At 38.0% G+C, this 15,056-nt stretch overlaps 1 protein-coding gene across 15 annotated transcripts in view; it reads right to left on the bottom strand.

Annotated features, from left to right (window-relative positions):
* Positions 1 to 15,056, bottom strand: part of LOC101281189 (charged multivesicular body protein 1b-2-like) — a 73,748-nt gene that overhangs the window by 29,501 nt on the left and 29,191 nt on the right. Inside the window, exons 7-8 of one of the 15 annotated variants that reach the window (XR_007474934.1) lie at positions 6,696 to 6,768; positions 6,187 to 6,284 (exon numbers count right to left, since the gene is read on the bottom strand). The exons of 8 other annotated variants lie outside the window; for them this stretch is intronic. Coding sequence is in view for 6 of the 7 variants with exons in the window: in XM_049705136.1 (XP_049561093.1) it covers positions 9,697 to 9,826 (130 nt within the window). In the remaining variant the exon portion in view is untranslated. 6 more of the 15 variants (XM_049705137.1, XM_049705140.1, XM_049705142.1 and 3 more) reach the window with 6 other exon arrangements.

The raw sequence follows: 15,056 nt of genomic DNA on the forward strand, positions 1-15,056 counted from the left end.
GGACAAGGGTTCGTGCCCCGGTCCGGGAAGATCCCACATGCTGCGGAGCGGCTGGGCCCGTGAGCCATGGCCACTGAGCCTGCGCGTCCGGAGCCTGTGCTCCGCAATGGGAGAGGTCACAACAATGAGAGGCCCGCGTACCGCAAAAAAAAATAAAAAAATAAAAAAGGAAGCAAGAGGGAGTAGATATGGGGATATATGTATATGTATAGCTGATTCACTTTGTTATAAAGCAGAAACTAACACACAATTGTAAAGCAATTATACTCCAATAAAAATATTTAAAAAAAGCAAGACAATTTCAAGTCCTTTACAAGTGGAATGGTGTTGCTATATTCACCCGAGCTAAGTAATGCCTCTTCTTTATGAAGCTTACAATGGGTGTAACATGAATGGGAATAATGAATTTAGCTTTCGATTTTCTTTCTTCTGTAAATAGGCAATTCCACCTGGAGGGCCTCAAAAATGCATAATGAGCTGGGAAATCTCTATAGATTTTGTTAATTGGAAATCTTTCTTTTCTTCTCATTACCTGGAAAAGTATCTTCCATCATCTTTCATTTAACCCCAGAATGGCTCTTAGACTTTGTTTGATTGAATCTAAATAAGAAATTATCAAGATTCCATATAATTGTTACTTCAAACCCAAATCCCTTTATAGAAGTAACATAAAATCACTGTGCGATGTTTTCCAAAAGTTTTAATCTTTTTCCTGCCAATGATTTCATGTCATTTTGATAAAGCAAAAGCTAAACATATCAAGCTCTGGCATGATCAAGTTTGAGTAAGATTTCTAAGAAATGGACACAGCATCATTTTATGAACCTTCACTTGGAACATGGGACCCAATTTTATTTTAATGACCAAGCAAGACATTGAATGAAGACATTTTTTCCTTCCCTAGGTTAGAGAACAAACATTAAACAGAATAAGTTATTTTACTAGGCATAAATTTTCCTTTAACATTCTATTTGGACTTTTCTAACTGAAGGCTGGAAGGCTTTTACCTGTCTGGCAGATGAAATAACTCATGAGTTAGTGGTTAATATATAAATTATTAAGCACCACAGGCACAACAGTCATTTATTTGTAGTGAGGCACTTTCAAGAACTTTGTACCTGCTAGTACAGTAGAGAAGTAGTATACTGACAAGAATATAGACAGTATCATCAGTAGGTAGTAGGCTGGATAGATTTTATTCTTGTAATTTTAGTCAAATGACTTTGACCAATATATATTTTTGCTTGGGAGCATTTCCCAGTGTGGAAGATGAAAAGCTTGATTATGAATACAACTTAGTTAACTTTGCAACAAATTGATTCCATTTGTTAACTTATGGAAAAATGGCTATGATTTCCAAACTGAAATATAAAATCATATTTTTCTGATAGCTCAAACTGGAGAAGAAAGAAATAGGAGAAGAAAGAACCAATCTTCACCTAGAACACCTATTTGTCTCAGGATGAACTACCCTCTAGTCAAGAATTTGATTAGTTGCTTTCACTGTCTCAGCAATAAAATCAGAAAATTATATATTGGGAATAGAATGTGGATGAGGTATAACAAGACTTCTCTTGTAATTCCAGTTAGAATCCAGTATAGTACAGTGCCATGAGCACTGAATTTGAAGTCAGACATATCAGTAATAAAATCCAAGCTCTGTTTCTCAGTTGCTGTATGACTCTTCACCATCTACTTCAACTATCAGCCTATTTTCCTGTTCTCTAAAAATTGGGATAACAATCATCCAACTGCTCACAGGATTTTGAGGATTAAATAAACCACAATATATCAAAGTACCCAGAACCATTCCTAACACATAGTAGATGCCCAACAAATGTGGTAGATCTGAACCTCTCTGGTCTCCTCTTCTGTAAAATGAGTTACGGGGTGGAATAGATGTTCTCTAGCTCTCCTGAGACAAAAGACTCTAAGACTCATAACATCTTAATACTGCATTTAGCAATCTTTTGGGTGAATAGTAGAAAACAGAAAAGAATGGAGGTAATGTACTGTACTACAGCAACTCACTTCAGTTTATGCAACCAATGTACTCTAAAAAGATTTGTAGAAAGGGAATATAAGGCCCAGATGGGGGTAAGAGAATTATCTAAGTTAGAAGTCAGTATCAGAGCTAGAGCTAGAAATCCAAATCAATCACTGTAGATCAGATCTGGGGTTTTTTCCTCTACAGTCTACACTAGAGCCAATTTAAGACTCTCTTGGAACAGTTATTTACTAACAGTTATTTACTAACTTGAGCAAATCCACCGAAAACTAGGCTAGGTTTGTCTTTGGCAACCTATCAATCATTTTCTTATTTTCTTTATAGATAACTAGTACCCTTAAGACTCTCTTCAGATAGTCCATCCAGATGTCCTTTCCCATAACTTTCTAAATTGTAAAGCAAACTCATCTCTCATCATAATTTACCTGTTCTATCTCCTATTTGTTTCTTTGTAGCAATGACTGGTAATAAATTAGCAGTTAAAATAATCCAGCCTACAATGCTTACATAAGAAAGTGGAAAAGTTTTGGCATTGAGGCATATAGGAGCAGGGATATAATTTTTGTCAGGGGTCCTTTTTAAGATTGCTTTAAATAATAGCCACATCGTCTAAAGGGTGAAGGTGCAGCAAAATGTTTCTGAGCTTTTAACCTTATACATTTTACCAAATGATATAATCAAATACTTAGAAAAAAATCTGGAGAAAAAAATCTGGAGAAAAGTAGATTGATAGGGAACTAAAACTGAAGGTAAATGAAAGGTGCTGTGATGTCTACTTTTCATGATAGTATAGTTTGATGTGTTACTTTTCAATGATTGAATCACTTATCAAAGTAGAAATATAACTTGTACTAACAAGGTAAGAAAGAGTTCACAGTTTGTGGGGCTGTTGGTCTAAGAACAAATTGTAAGAAAGAAAAATTTATTATAAGATAATAAATGAATCCAAAAGCAAAACTTTGTGTCTATCAGAGAACAATAGTTTTAAAAGACAAATCTGATTTGGTTGTTAAATAAAACTATGAGCAGTTATCTTTAGATCAGAGTCATTTATATTTCTAGATGTAAGTAAGCCATATTTGCAATTTAACAATTTGCATTAAAGTCAAAAAAGAAAAAAAAATCAATCACTGTAGATCAGATCTGGGGCTTTTTCCTCTACAGTCTACACTAGAGCCAATTTAAGACTCTCTTGGAACAGTTGTTTACTAACAGTTATTTACTTCCCACCAATGGAAAATAAGAAAACTCTATTTCACAGATATTTTAGTCTGTAATAATCTCTTCTATGCTTCTCTGGGATGTTCCAAATGTAATAAACTTACCCTTTAAGTAGAAAAGACAAAGCATCAATGATAAACAAAATGGAATATTACCACATTGAAGTCACATCATATAGTCAAATTATGAATTACCAAGAAAGTTAAATAGGTTTAACCCAAACATAGCAAAAAAGTAATTTCTCATTTCATTAACCAGTGAAAATAATCTTCATTTATACATGCTCTCTTTTACAATAGGAAACATTACATATGAATAGTGAGTACTTAGCAAAAAAACGAATCGATGGAAAAAGGATTAATCTCCAAAATATATAAACAGCTCATCCAGCTCAATATTAAAAAAACAAACAACCCAATCCAAAACTGGGCAGAAGACCTAAATAGACATTTCTCCAAAGAAGACATACAGATGGCCAAGAAGCACATGAAAAGCTGCTCAACATCACTAATTATTAGAGAAATGCAAATCAAAACTACAGTGAGGTATCACTTCACACCAGTTAGAATGGGCATCTTCAGAAAATCTACAAACAACAAATGCTGGAGAGGGTGTGGAGAAAAGGGAACCCTCTTCCACTGTTGGTGGGAATGTAAATTGATACAGCCACTATGGAGAACAGTATGGAGGTTCCTTAGAAAATTAAAAATATAATTACCATATGACCCAGCAATCCCACTACTGGGCATATACCCAGAGGAAACCATAATTCAAAAAGACACATGCACCCCAATGTTCATTGAAGCACTATTTACAATAGCCAGGTCATGGAAGCAACCTAAATGCCCATCAACAGACGAATGGATAAAGAAGATGTGGTACATATATACAATGGAATATTACTCAGCCATAAAAAGGAACAAAATTGGGTCATTTGTAGAGACATGGATGGATCTAGAGACTGTCATACAGAGTGAAGTAAGTCAGAAAGAGAAAAACAAATATCATATATTAATGCATATATGTGGAACCTAGAAAAATGGTACAGATGAACCGGTTTGCAGGGTAGAAATAGAGACACAGATGTAGAGAACAAATGTATGGACACCAAGGGGGGAAAGCGGCGGGGGGGGTGGGGGTGGCAGTGTGATGAATTGGGAGATTGGTATTGACATATATACACTAATATGTATAAAATGGATAACTAGTAAGAACCTGCTGTATAAAAAAATAAATTAAATTAAATTTAAAAATTAAAAGAAAAAGAGCCTCCAATAATTGCACTTTGAACGAAGAATGCCTAAACAGAGGTGCTCTTAATAGAATTTCATGAAATATTGGCATTCTTTCATGGATCAATCATACATTAAGTAAGGAAAAACACTTTACCTACTTAACCTAGATTAGTAGTACACTTTCTAAAATCTAACTTGGTCACTTCTCCACATTTGAGACTGCTACATCAGAGAAGTGCAGGCACATGTTAATTTGTTCATCTTAGTTGGGTAAAATATAGATATTCCTGGGGAGATGGCAAGTAGTACAGCTGGTCATTAAATACTTTCCCCCAAGAATCCTGGCCTTCAAGAGTCTAGTCTTCTTTACAATCTTATGAGTTTTCTGCCCACCCTGTATGTTATGCTCCTGACCTCCATTAGGCTGGAAGTTATTTGCATAGCTGGGCAAAACATTTTATTCCAATTTATTTATTTTCCACTTTATTTCTTCCAGTTATGAGAGTTGTTTAAGATAAAAGAATGAACACATTTAACCAGGACTTATAGTACAGTTGACCCCTGAACAACACAGGTTTGAATTGTGTGGGTCCACTTATACACAGATTTTTTCCAATAAACACTACAGTACTACACAACCTGTGTTTTGTTGAATCTGCGAATGTGGAACCACAGATACAGAGGGCCAGCTATAAAGTTATACGCAGATTTTCAACTGCAAAGGGGGCTTGAAACCCATAACCTCTACGTTGTTCAAGGATCAACAATAATTGTAACTTGAGTTGGTTCAATTTTGTTTTGTTATTTTTTGTTGGTTGGTTTAAAAACACAGGCCAAGATTTTTGAAAACCAATCAACAATTCTGTGAGAAATGTAAATGATGTTAAGGCCATGCAAATTAATCTCCTTTTAAAATACAACCTAACAAGGGTTGAGTGCAAATTGGGTAATCATTAAAAATGTGTTTCACTTTCATTTAAAAGTATGAAATGTTGAATTTCTTGGTGAGTCTTAACAGTGATATTTACCAAAGAGAAAAATATTTAATGAGCAAACCTTAATTTCTTTGATTTAATTTTGCAGATTTTTTATCAATGAAAAAATCTTTTATTTAAGGAATTCAATTAATAGTCATTAAATTACTAGGTAAAGATTCTCATAGTAATCTAAATTTAAAAGTTGATGAATACATATTAAAAGTCAACTGAATTTCTGCTTGAATAGCAAAAACAAACATAAAACACAAAAAGTAGCACTGTCCATTGTATGACGCTAAATGAGGTGTTTTTGGTTATGTAAACATATTAAGTAAACATATTTTCCCTGTTTTTATTTTTATGCATCACATGTGAATGTAGACAGAGATTTAAAACTACCTTGAGTTAAAAAGAAACCAAAACTTTTATTCTATACTTTATTCTGTATAAAGTACTTTATTCTGTAGTACTTTGGTCCTAGATTTTTTAATGTAATTTTTGAGGAAGATATTTCATATACAACAAGTTAATGCTAGCTCAGTCTAAGACACCTACAAAAACCCGTCTCTTGCACTTTTCAACATAATATACAAAACTGTAAAATCTGTCAAGGTGGAAACTCTCTGGAATTAAAGTACTGGAAAGTACAGCAAGGTAAAAGAAAGCATTATATACAAATAGTGTTAAGCATTCTGTAATGTATGGCATTCTTATTGTAATTGGAGTGAAACTTATCTATACATACACAGAAAATATTTCAGAAGCCAGTGAAGTAAACAAAAGCGCCAGTTCTTTAAATTACACTTGATCACGTAGACGAGCAAGTCTCTGTGATAGTTCATCCTGGAGAAAGCAAAAATTAAAAGTCACAGGGCTGTGACAAATATAAATCACTAATATTTTAAATAGCTCATATTCAAATAAGATTTAAAATCTTGTCTCAAAAATTCACACAAAAATATTAAGAATTTACTTTTTTTAAACATTTCAAAATAAATGGAGAACTTAATAGAGCAGAAGGCTATGAAGGGGAACAAATTCAATTGTTAAATGAAATATGCATGCAATGTCCATCATTAAGGAGTTAAAGGCTAATTACATCTTGCTTATTTACGATGATGTCATATTATAGTAGAAAAATACTCTTTATAATAGATAAAAGGAGAATATATTTGCTTATATATACATATAAATACACATATATTTAATTCATTCATCAAGTTCATACAAATCAAGATAAAATCCAACTTCTACCTGTTCCATGGAAGTAACACCTGTGCCAAAACAACCTGTTTGACCTTGTGGTAGTTCCATACTGAGATCAAGGCTACAATTTTAAAATAATTAACATAAATGAATGTTAATATAAGCATTTTTCTCCTTATCTAATTATAACAAGCTTATAATTGTTATTATAAATTACAAAAACATGCTTATTGCAAATCTGAATATTCTACCTAGCATTTTACCTTAACTTAAATAAACATAATACTGGTTCAATTTTATAGATGCAAATAGAACTTAAAAATATTCTGGGGACTTTCCTGGTGGTGCAGTGGTTAAGAATCCGCCTGCCAGTACAGGGGACATAGGTTCGATCCCTGGTCCTGGAATATCCCACATGCAGTGGAGCAACTAAGCCCCTGTGCCACAACTACTGAGCCTGCGCTCTAGAGCCCACGCACCCAGAGCCGGTGCTCTGCAACAAGAGAAGCCACCGCAATGAGAAGCCCTCGCATCACAACGAAGAGTAGCCCCCCCAACGCCGCAACTAGAGAAAGCCCGTGCACAGCACAAAGACCCAATGCAGCCAAAAATAAATAAATTAATTAATTCAAAAATACAAATTCTGGGCTTCCCTGGTGGTGCAGTGGTTGAGAGTCCACCTGCTGATGCAGGGGACACGGGTTCGTGCCCCGGTCTGGGAAGATCCCACATGCCACAGAGCGGCTGGGCCCATGAGCCATGGCCGCTGAGCCTGTGTGTCTGGAGCCTGTGCTCCGCAACGGGAGAGGCCACAACAGTGAGAGGCCCGCGTACAGCAAAAAAAAAATAATAATAATACATATTCTGAATGTCCACCTTAGGAATTTTAAAGAGTTTTTGTTGAGTCCTAGTGGCAACCCATGTGGATGATAATCTTATGATAGAAAAGTGAATAAAATATAGGATAATGATCTGGTCATCTGAACAAAAAGAAAGACCAAAACAATGGTTATCCAATGTACTGAATTTACTGGAGATTACTATATGTCTTCTACTGTAAAGAAAATTAATGTGCCAAAAAAAGATAAAACAGGTTAGACATATGTAGCCTCAGGATCAATATCCATATCTAACATTTGAGCTAACTTCAAGTTCAGTGTTTAGATCCTGAGCTACCCTTGCTAGAAATCATTACTTGCATCTACCCATATAACTGAAGTTTAGAAAAGTTAAGTACACTTGCCCAAGATCACTCTAGTGACAGATAGGATTCAAATCCAGGTTTGTCTCCTTCCAAGGCCACGATTTTAATCTCCATTATAAATACTCCTGAGGATACAAACTACTCTTTCTGCCTGTCTCTAGACGAGTGTATGCCAACTCCAGTTTGAAAACACTACAGTGAATACAGTAACTTCATCATTAGGAGATTCTAGAGACAGATTGTTATTTAAAAGGTAAAGATATAGTATACTAAAATTTTGCTATACTTAAACATCTATAAGGATGGGTATTTCGACATCAATGATTCTACCTATTTCTACTGCTCCAGTCACCACCCATTATTGACAGAAGTAATCACTCGATTTTGGCTCCCTACACTCAAGGAACATTTGTCATTGTATGGAGGCATTTTTGGCTGTCACACCTGGGGGGAGGGGTGATATTACTTGTGGGTAGATGCCAGGGACACTACTAAACATCCTACATACATAGGACAGCCCCTAGGATTATTAGCCCAAAATGTCAACAGTGTCAAGTTTGAGAAATCCTATTTTAAATCTTATAAAAAAGTTGTCTACTGAACTTGATTTCCACTGAGAGTCAGTAAGGCTGTGATACGGCAATATTCGTTTTGAAAGACCTCCCTTGCTCTATTTTCAAGCCCAATCTTCTTATTTCGTCTTTGGTACAAAGAGAAACAAGTTTTTAGCCTCATATTAATAAAATGGAGTCTTTTTACACATGCCTTAGTCTCTCCTGTAATACTTAAAAATCATCCTTCTTACTAACTCCTTGTTGGATATGGGCTATATTAGATACTAACAAAGCAAAATAGTGTACCACCTACCCTCTGGCCCTGTTCTCAAATATTGCAAACCTGATTTATTAACCTAGATTTTAACCCACTAATGAAAGATACAACAGTGAACTAAAGAGCTGGTAACTAATTAAGTTCTTTCTAATTAAGCATTAGTTTCAACACTAGAATAATATTAATCAACTCTATTTTCCAGGTGTCTTTAAGAACCTTATTTCAACCTATTACTCTACCTTTGAAGATAAAGCATAAAACTTTAGTATCACCCAGTTTTAATCTTTATCTTTGAAAAAATATTTTTAATTCTTTACTATAATGTTCTCTTGAACTAAGTAAAATACCAGAGAATACTGATATAACATGACTTCTGTAGCACTGATAATATTAGAGTCAAGTCATTCCCCTCAAACATGAAGAGCCTAAAATAAATAGCCTAACAGATACCCTATTTCTAATAGTTGGGCCAGAAAGGGTGTTAATTATTTACTTTTTTAAACAACAAATAACCATCTACAACAATAAAATGCTGCCATCTTTTGAACTCCTTGGATGTTTTGCACATATTGCTCAGTTTGCAGGACTCAAACTTGGCTTAAGACTTAATGGCCTGGGAAAGGCGGAAGATGGCGGAAGAGTAAGACGCGGAGATCACCTTCCTCCCCACAGATACACCAGAAATACATCTACACGTGGAACAACTCCTACAGAACACCTACTGAACGCTAGCAGAAGACCTCAGACCTCCCAAAAGGCAAGAAACTCCCCAAGTACCTGGGTAGGGCAAAAGAAAAAAAGAAAAAACAGAGACAAAAGAATAGGGACGGCACCTGCACCAGTGGGAGGGAGCTGTGAAGGAGGAAAAGTTTCCACACACTAGGAAGCCCCTTCGCGGGCGGAGACTGCGGGAGGCGGAGGGGGGAGCTTCGAAGCCGCGGAGGAGTGCACAGCAACGGGTGCGGAGGGCAAAGCGGGGAGATTCCCGCACAGAGGATCTGTGCTGACCGGCACTCACCGTCCCGAGAGGCTTGTCTGCTCACTCGCCGGGGCGGGCGGGGCTGCGAGCTGAGGCTCTGAGGCTCGGGTTTCCATTTTGGACGGAGCGCAGGGAGAGGACTGGGGTTGGCGGCTTGAACATAGCCTGAAGGGGTTAGTGCACCACAGCTAGCCGGGAGGGAGTCCAGGGAAAAGTTTGCACCTGCCGAAGAGGCAGGTGACTTTCCTTCCCTCTTTGTTTCCTGGGGCGTGAGGAGAGGGGTTTAAGAACGCTGCTTAAAGGAACTCCAGAGACGGGCGCGAGCCGCGGCTAAAAGCGTGAACCCCCGAGACGGGCGCGAGCCGCGGCTGAAAGCGCGGACCCCCGAGACGGGCGCGAGCCGCGGCTGAAAGCGCGGACCCCAGAGACGGGCGCGAGCCGCGGCTGAAAGCACGGAATCCAGAGACGGGCGCGAGCCGCGGCTGAAAGCGCGGACCCCAGAGGCGGGCGGGAGACGTTAAGGCTGCTGCTGCCGCCACCAAGGGGCCTGTGTGCGAGCACAGGTCACTCTCCACACCCCTCTTCCGCGGAGCCTGTGCAGCCCGCCACTGCCAGGTTCCCGGGATCCAGGGACAACTTCCCCGGGAGAACGCACAGCGCGCCTCAGGCTGGTGCAAAGTCACGCCGGCCTTTGCCACCGCAGGCCCGCCCCGCACTCCGTGCCCCTCCCTCCCCGCCGGCCTGAGTGCGCCAGAGCCCCCGAATCAGCGGCTCTTTTAACCCCATCCTGTCTGAGCAAAAAACAGACGCCCTCCAGCGACCTACACGCCGTGGCAGGGCCAAATCCAAAGCTGAGCCCTGGGAGCTGTGAGAACAAAGAAGAGAAAGGGAAATCTCTCCCAGCAGCCTCAGAAGCAGCGAATTAAAGCTCCACAATCAACTTGATACACCCTGCATCTGTGGAATACCTGAATAGACAACCAATCATCCCAAATTAAGGAAGTGGATTTTAGGAGCAAGATCTATGATTTTTTCCCTTTTCCTCTTTTTGTGAATGTGTATGTGTATGCTTCTGTGTGAGATCTTGTCTGTATAGTCTTGCTTCCACCATTTGTCCTAGGGTTCTATCCGTCCATGTTTTTTTTTTTCTTAATAATTAATTTTAATAACGTTATTATACTTTACCTTTGTTCTTTCTTTCTTTCTTTCTTTCTTTCTTTCTTTCTTTCTTTCTTTCTTTCTTTCTTTCTTTCTTTCCTTCCTTCCTTCCCTCCTTTAGACAACGAATCATCCCAAATTGAGGAGGTGGTCTCTGACAGCAAGATTTATGATTTTTCCCCATTTACCTCTTTTAGTGAGGGTGTATGTGTATGCTTCCGTGTAAGATTTTGTCTGAATAGCTTTGCTTCCAACATTTGTCCTAAGGTTCTTTCCGTCCCTTTTTTTTTCTAAATAAGAATTTTTTAATTCAATAACTTTATTATACTTTATTTTATTTTTACTGTATCTTCTTTCTGTCTGTCTTTTTTCCTTCTTTCCCTCCTTCCTTCCTTCCTCCCTCCCTCCCTCCTTTCTTTCCTTCTTGCCTTCTTTCCTTCTTTGCTTCTTTCTTTCTTTCTTCCTTCCTTCCTACCCTCCTTTCCTTCTTTCTTTCCTCATACTTCTACTAATTCCCTCTACTTTTTCTCCCTTTTATCCTGAGCCGTGTGGATGAAAAGCTCTTGGTGCTCCAGCCAGGAGGCAGGGCTCTGTCTCTGAGGTAGGAGAGCCAACTTCAGGACACTGGTCAACAAGAGACCTCCCAGCTCCACATAATATCAAACGGCGAAAATCTCCCAGAGACCTCCATCTTAACACCAGCACCCAGCTTCATTCAACGACCAGCAAGCCACAGTGCTGGAAAACCTATGCCAAACAACTAGCAAAACAGCAACACAACCCCACCCATTAGCAGAGAGGCTGCCTAAAATCATAATAAGGCCACAGACACCCCAAAACACACCACCAGACGTGAACCTGCCCACTAGAGAGACAAGATCCAGCCTCATCCACCACAACACAGGCACTAGTCCCCTCCACCAGGAAGCCTACACAACCCACTGAACCAACCTTAGCCACTGGAGACAGACATCAAAAACAGGAGGAACTACGAACCTGCAGCCTGCAAAAAGGAGACCCCAAACACAGTAAGATAAGCAAAATGAGAAGACAGAAAAACACACAGCAGATAAAGGAGCAAGATAAAAATGCACCAGACCTAACAAATGAAGAGGAAATAGGCAATCTACCTGAAAAAGAATTCAGAATAATGATAGTAAGGTTGATCTGAAATCTTGGAGATAGAATGGACAATAGAATGGACAAAATGCAAGAATCAGTTAACAAGGACCTAGAAGAACTAAAGATGAAACAAGCAACGATGAACAACACAATAAATGAAATTAAAAGTACTCTAGATGGGATCAATAGCAGAATAACTGAGGCAGAAGAACGGATAAGTGACCTGGAAGATAAAATAGTGGAAATAACTACTGCAGAGCAGAATAAAGAAAAAAGAATGAAAAGAACTGAGGACAGTCTCAGAGACCTCTGGGACAACACTAAACGCACCAACATTCGAATTATAGGGGTTCCAGAAGAAGAAGAGAAAAAGAAAGGGACTGAGAAAATATTTGAAGAGATTATAGTTGAAAACTTCCCTAATATGGGAAAGGAAACAGTTAATCAAGTCCAGGAAGCACAGAGTCTCCCATACAGGATAAATCCAAGGAGAAATACGCCAAGACACATATTAATCAAACTGTCAAAAATTAAATACAAAGAAAGCATATTAAAAGCAGCAAGGGAAAAACAACAAATAACACATAAGGGAATCCCCATAAGGTAAACAGCTGATCTCTCAGCAGAAACCCTACAAGCCAGAAGGGAGTGGCAGGACATACTGAAAGTGATGAAGGAGAAAAACCTGCAGCCAAGACTACTCTACCCAGCAAGGATCTCATTCAGATTTGATGGAGAAATTAAAACCTTTACAGACAAGCAAAAGCTGAGAGAGTTCAGCACCACCAAACCAGCTTTACAACAAATGCTAAAGGATCTTCTCTAGGCAAGAAACACAAGAGAAGGAAAAGACCTATAATAACGAACCCAAAACAATTTAGAAAATGGGAATAGGAACATACATATCGATAATTACCTTAAATGTAAATGGACTAAATGCTCCCACCAAAAGACACAGATTAGCTGAATGGATACAAAAACAAGACCCTTATATATGCTGTCTACAAAAGACCCACTTCAGACCTAGAGACACATACAGACTGAAAGTAAGGGGATGGAAAAAGATATTCCATGCAAATGGAAACCAAAAGAAAGCTGGAGTAGCAATTCTCATATCAGATAAAATAGACTTTAAAATAAGGACTATTAAAAGAGACAAAGAAGGACACTACATAATGATCAAGGGATCGATCCAAGAAGAAGATATAACAATTGTAAATATTTATGCACCCAACACAGGAGCACCTCAATACATAAGGGAAATACTAACAGCCATAAAAGGGGAAATCGACAGTAACACATTCATAGTAGGGGACTTAAACACCCCACTTTCACCCATGGACAGATCATCCAAAATGAAAATAAATAAGGAAACACAAGCTTTAAATGATACATTAAACAAGATGGACTTAATTGATATTTATAGGACATTCCATCCAAAAACAACAGAATACACATTTTTCTCAAGTGTCATTGAACATTCTCCAGGAATGATCATATCTTGGGTCACAAATCAAGCCTTGGTAAATTTAAGAAAATTAAAATTGTATCAAGTATCTTTTCTGACCACAACGCCATGAGACTAGATACCAATTACAGGAAAAGATCTGTAAAAAATACAAACACATGGAGGCTAAACAATACACTACTTAATAATGAAGTGATCACTGAAGAAATCAAAGAGGAAATCAAAAAATACCTAGAAACAAATGACAATGGAGACACAACGACCCAAAACCTGTGGGATGCAGCAAAAGCAGTTCTAAGGGGGAAGTTTATAGCAATACAAGCCCACCTTAAGAAGCAGGAAACATCTCGAATAAACAACCTAACCTTGCACCTCAAGCAATTAGAGAAAGAAGAACAAAAAAACCCCAAAGCTAGCAGAAGGAAAGAAATCATAAAAATCAGTTCAGAAATAAATGAAAAAGAAATGAAGGAAACAATAGCAAAGATCAATAAAACTAAAAGCTGGTTCTTTGAGAAGATAAACAAAATAGATAAACCACTAGCCAGACTCATCAAGAAAAAAAGGGAGAAGACTCAAATCAATAGAATTAGAAATGAAAAAGGAGAGGTAACAACTGACACTGCAGAAATAAAAGAGATCATGAGAGATTACTACAAGCAACTCTATGCCAATAAAATGGACAATATGGAAGAAATGGACAAATTCTTAGAAATGCACAACCTGCCAAGACTGAATCAGGAAGAAATAGAAAATATGAACAGACCAATCACAAGCACTGAAATTGAAACTGTGATTAAAAATCTTCCAACAAACAAAAGCCCAGGACCAGATGGCTTCACAGGCGAATTCTATCAAACATTTAGAGAAGAGCTAACACCTATCCTTCTCAAACTCTTCCAAAATATAGCAGAGGGAGGAACACTCCCAAACTCCTTCTACGAGGCCACCATCACCTTGATACCAAAACCAGACAAGGATGTCACAAAGAAAGAAAACTACAGGCCAATATCACTGATGAACATAGATGCAAAAATCCTCAACAAAATACTAGCAAACGGAATCCAACAGCACATTAAAAGGATCATACACCATGATCAAGTGGGGTTTATTCCAGGAATGCAAGGATTCTTCAATATACGCAAATCTATCAATGTGATAAACCATATTAACAAATTGAAGGAGAAAAACCGTATGATCATCTCACTAGATGCAGAGAAAGCTTTTGACAAAATTCAACACCCATTTATGATAAAAACCCTGCAGAAAGTAGGCATAGAGGGAACTTTCCTCAACATAATAAAGGCCATATATGACAAGCCCACAGCAAACATCATCCTCAATGGTGAAAAACTGAAAGCATTTCCACTAAGATCAGGAACAAGACAAGGTTGCCCACTCTCACCACTCTTATTCAACATAGTTTTGGAAGTTTTAGCCACAGCCATCAGAGAAGAAAAGGAAATAAAAGGAATCCAAATCGGAAAAGAAGAAGTAAAGCTGTCACTGTTTGCAGATGACATGATCCTATACATAGAGAACCCTAAAGATGCTACCAGAAAACTACTAGAGCTAATCAATGAATTTGGTAAAGTGGCAGGATACAAAATTAATGCACAGAAATCTCTGGCATTCCTATATACTAAT

The sequence above is a fragment of the Orcinus orca genome, chromosome X (genome assembly GCF_937001465.1).
Source record: "Orcinus orca chromosome X, mOrcOrc1.1, whole genome shotgun sequence".
Taxonomy (NCBI): Eukaryota; Metazoa; Chordata; class Mammalia; order Artiodactyla; family Delphinidae; genus Orcinus; species Orcinus orca.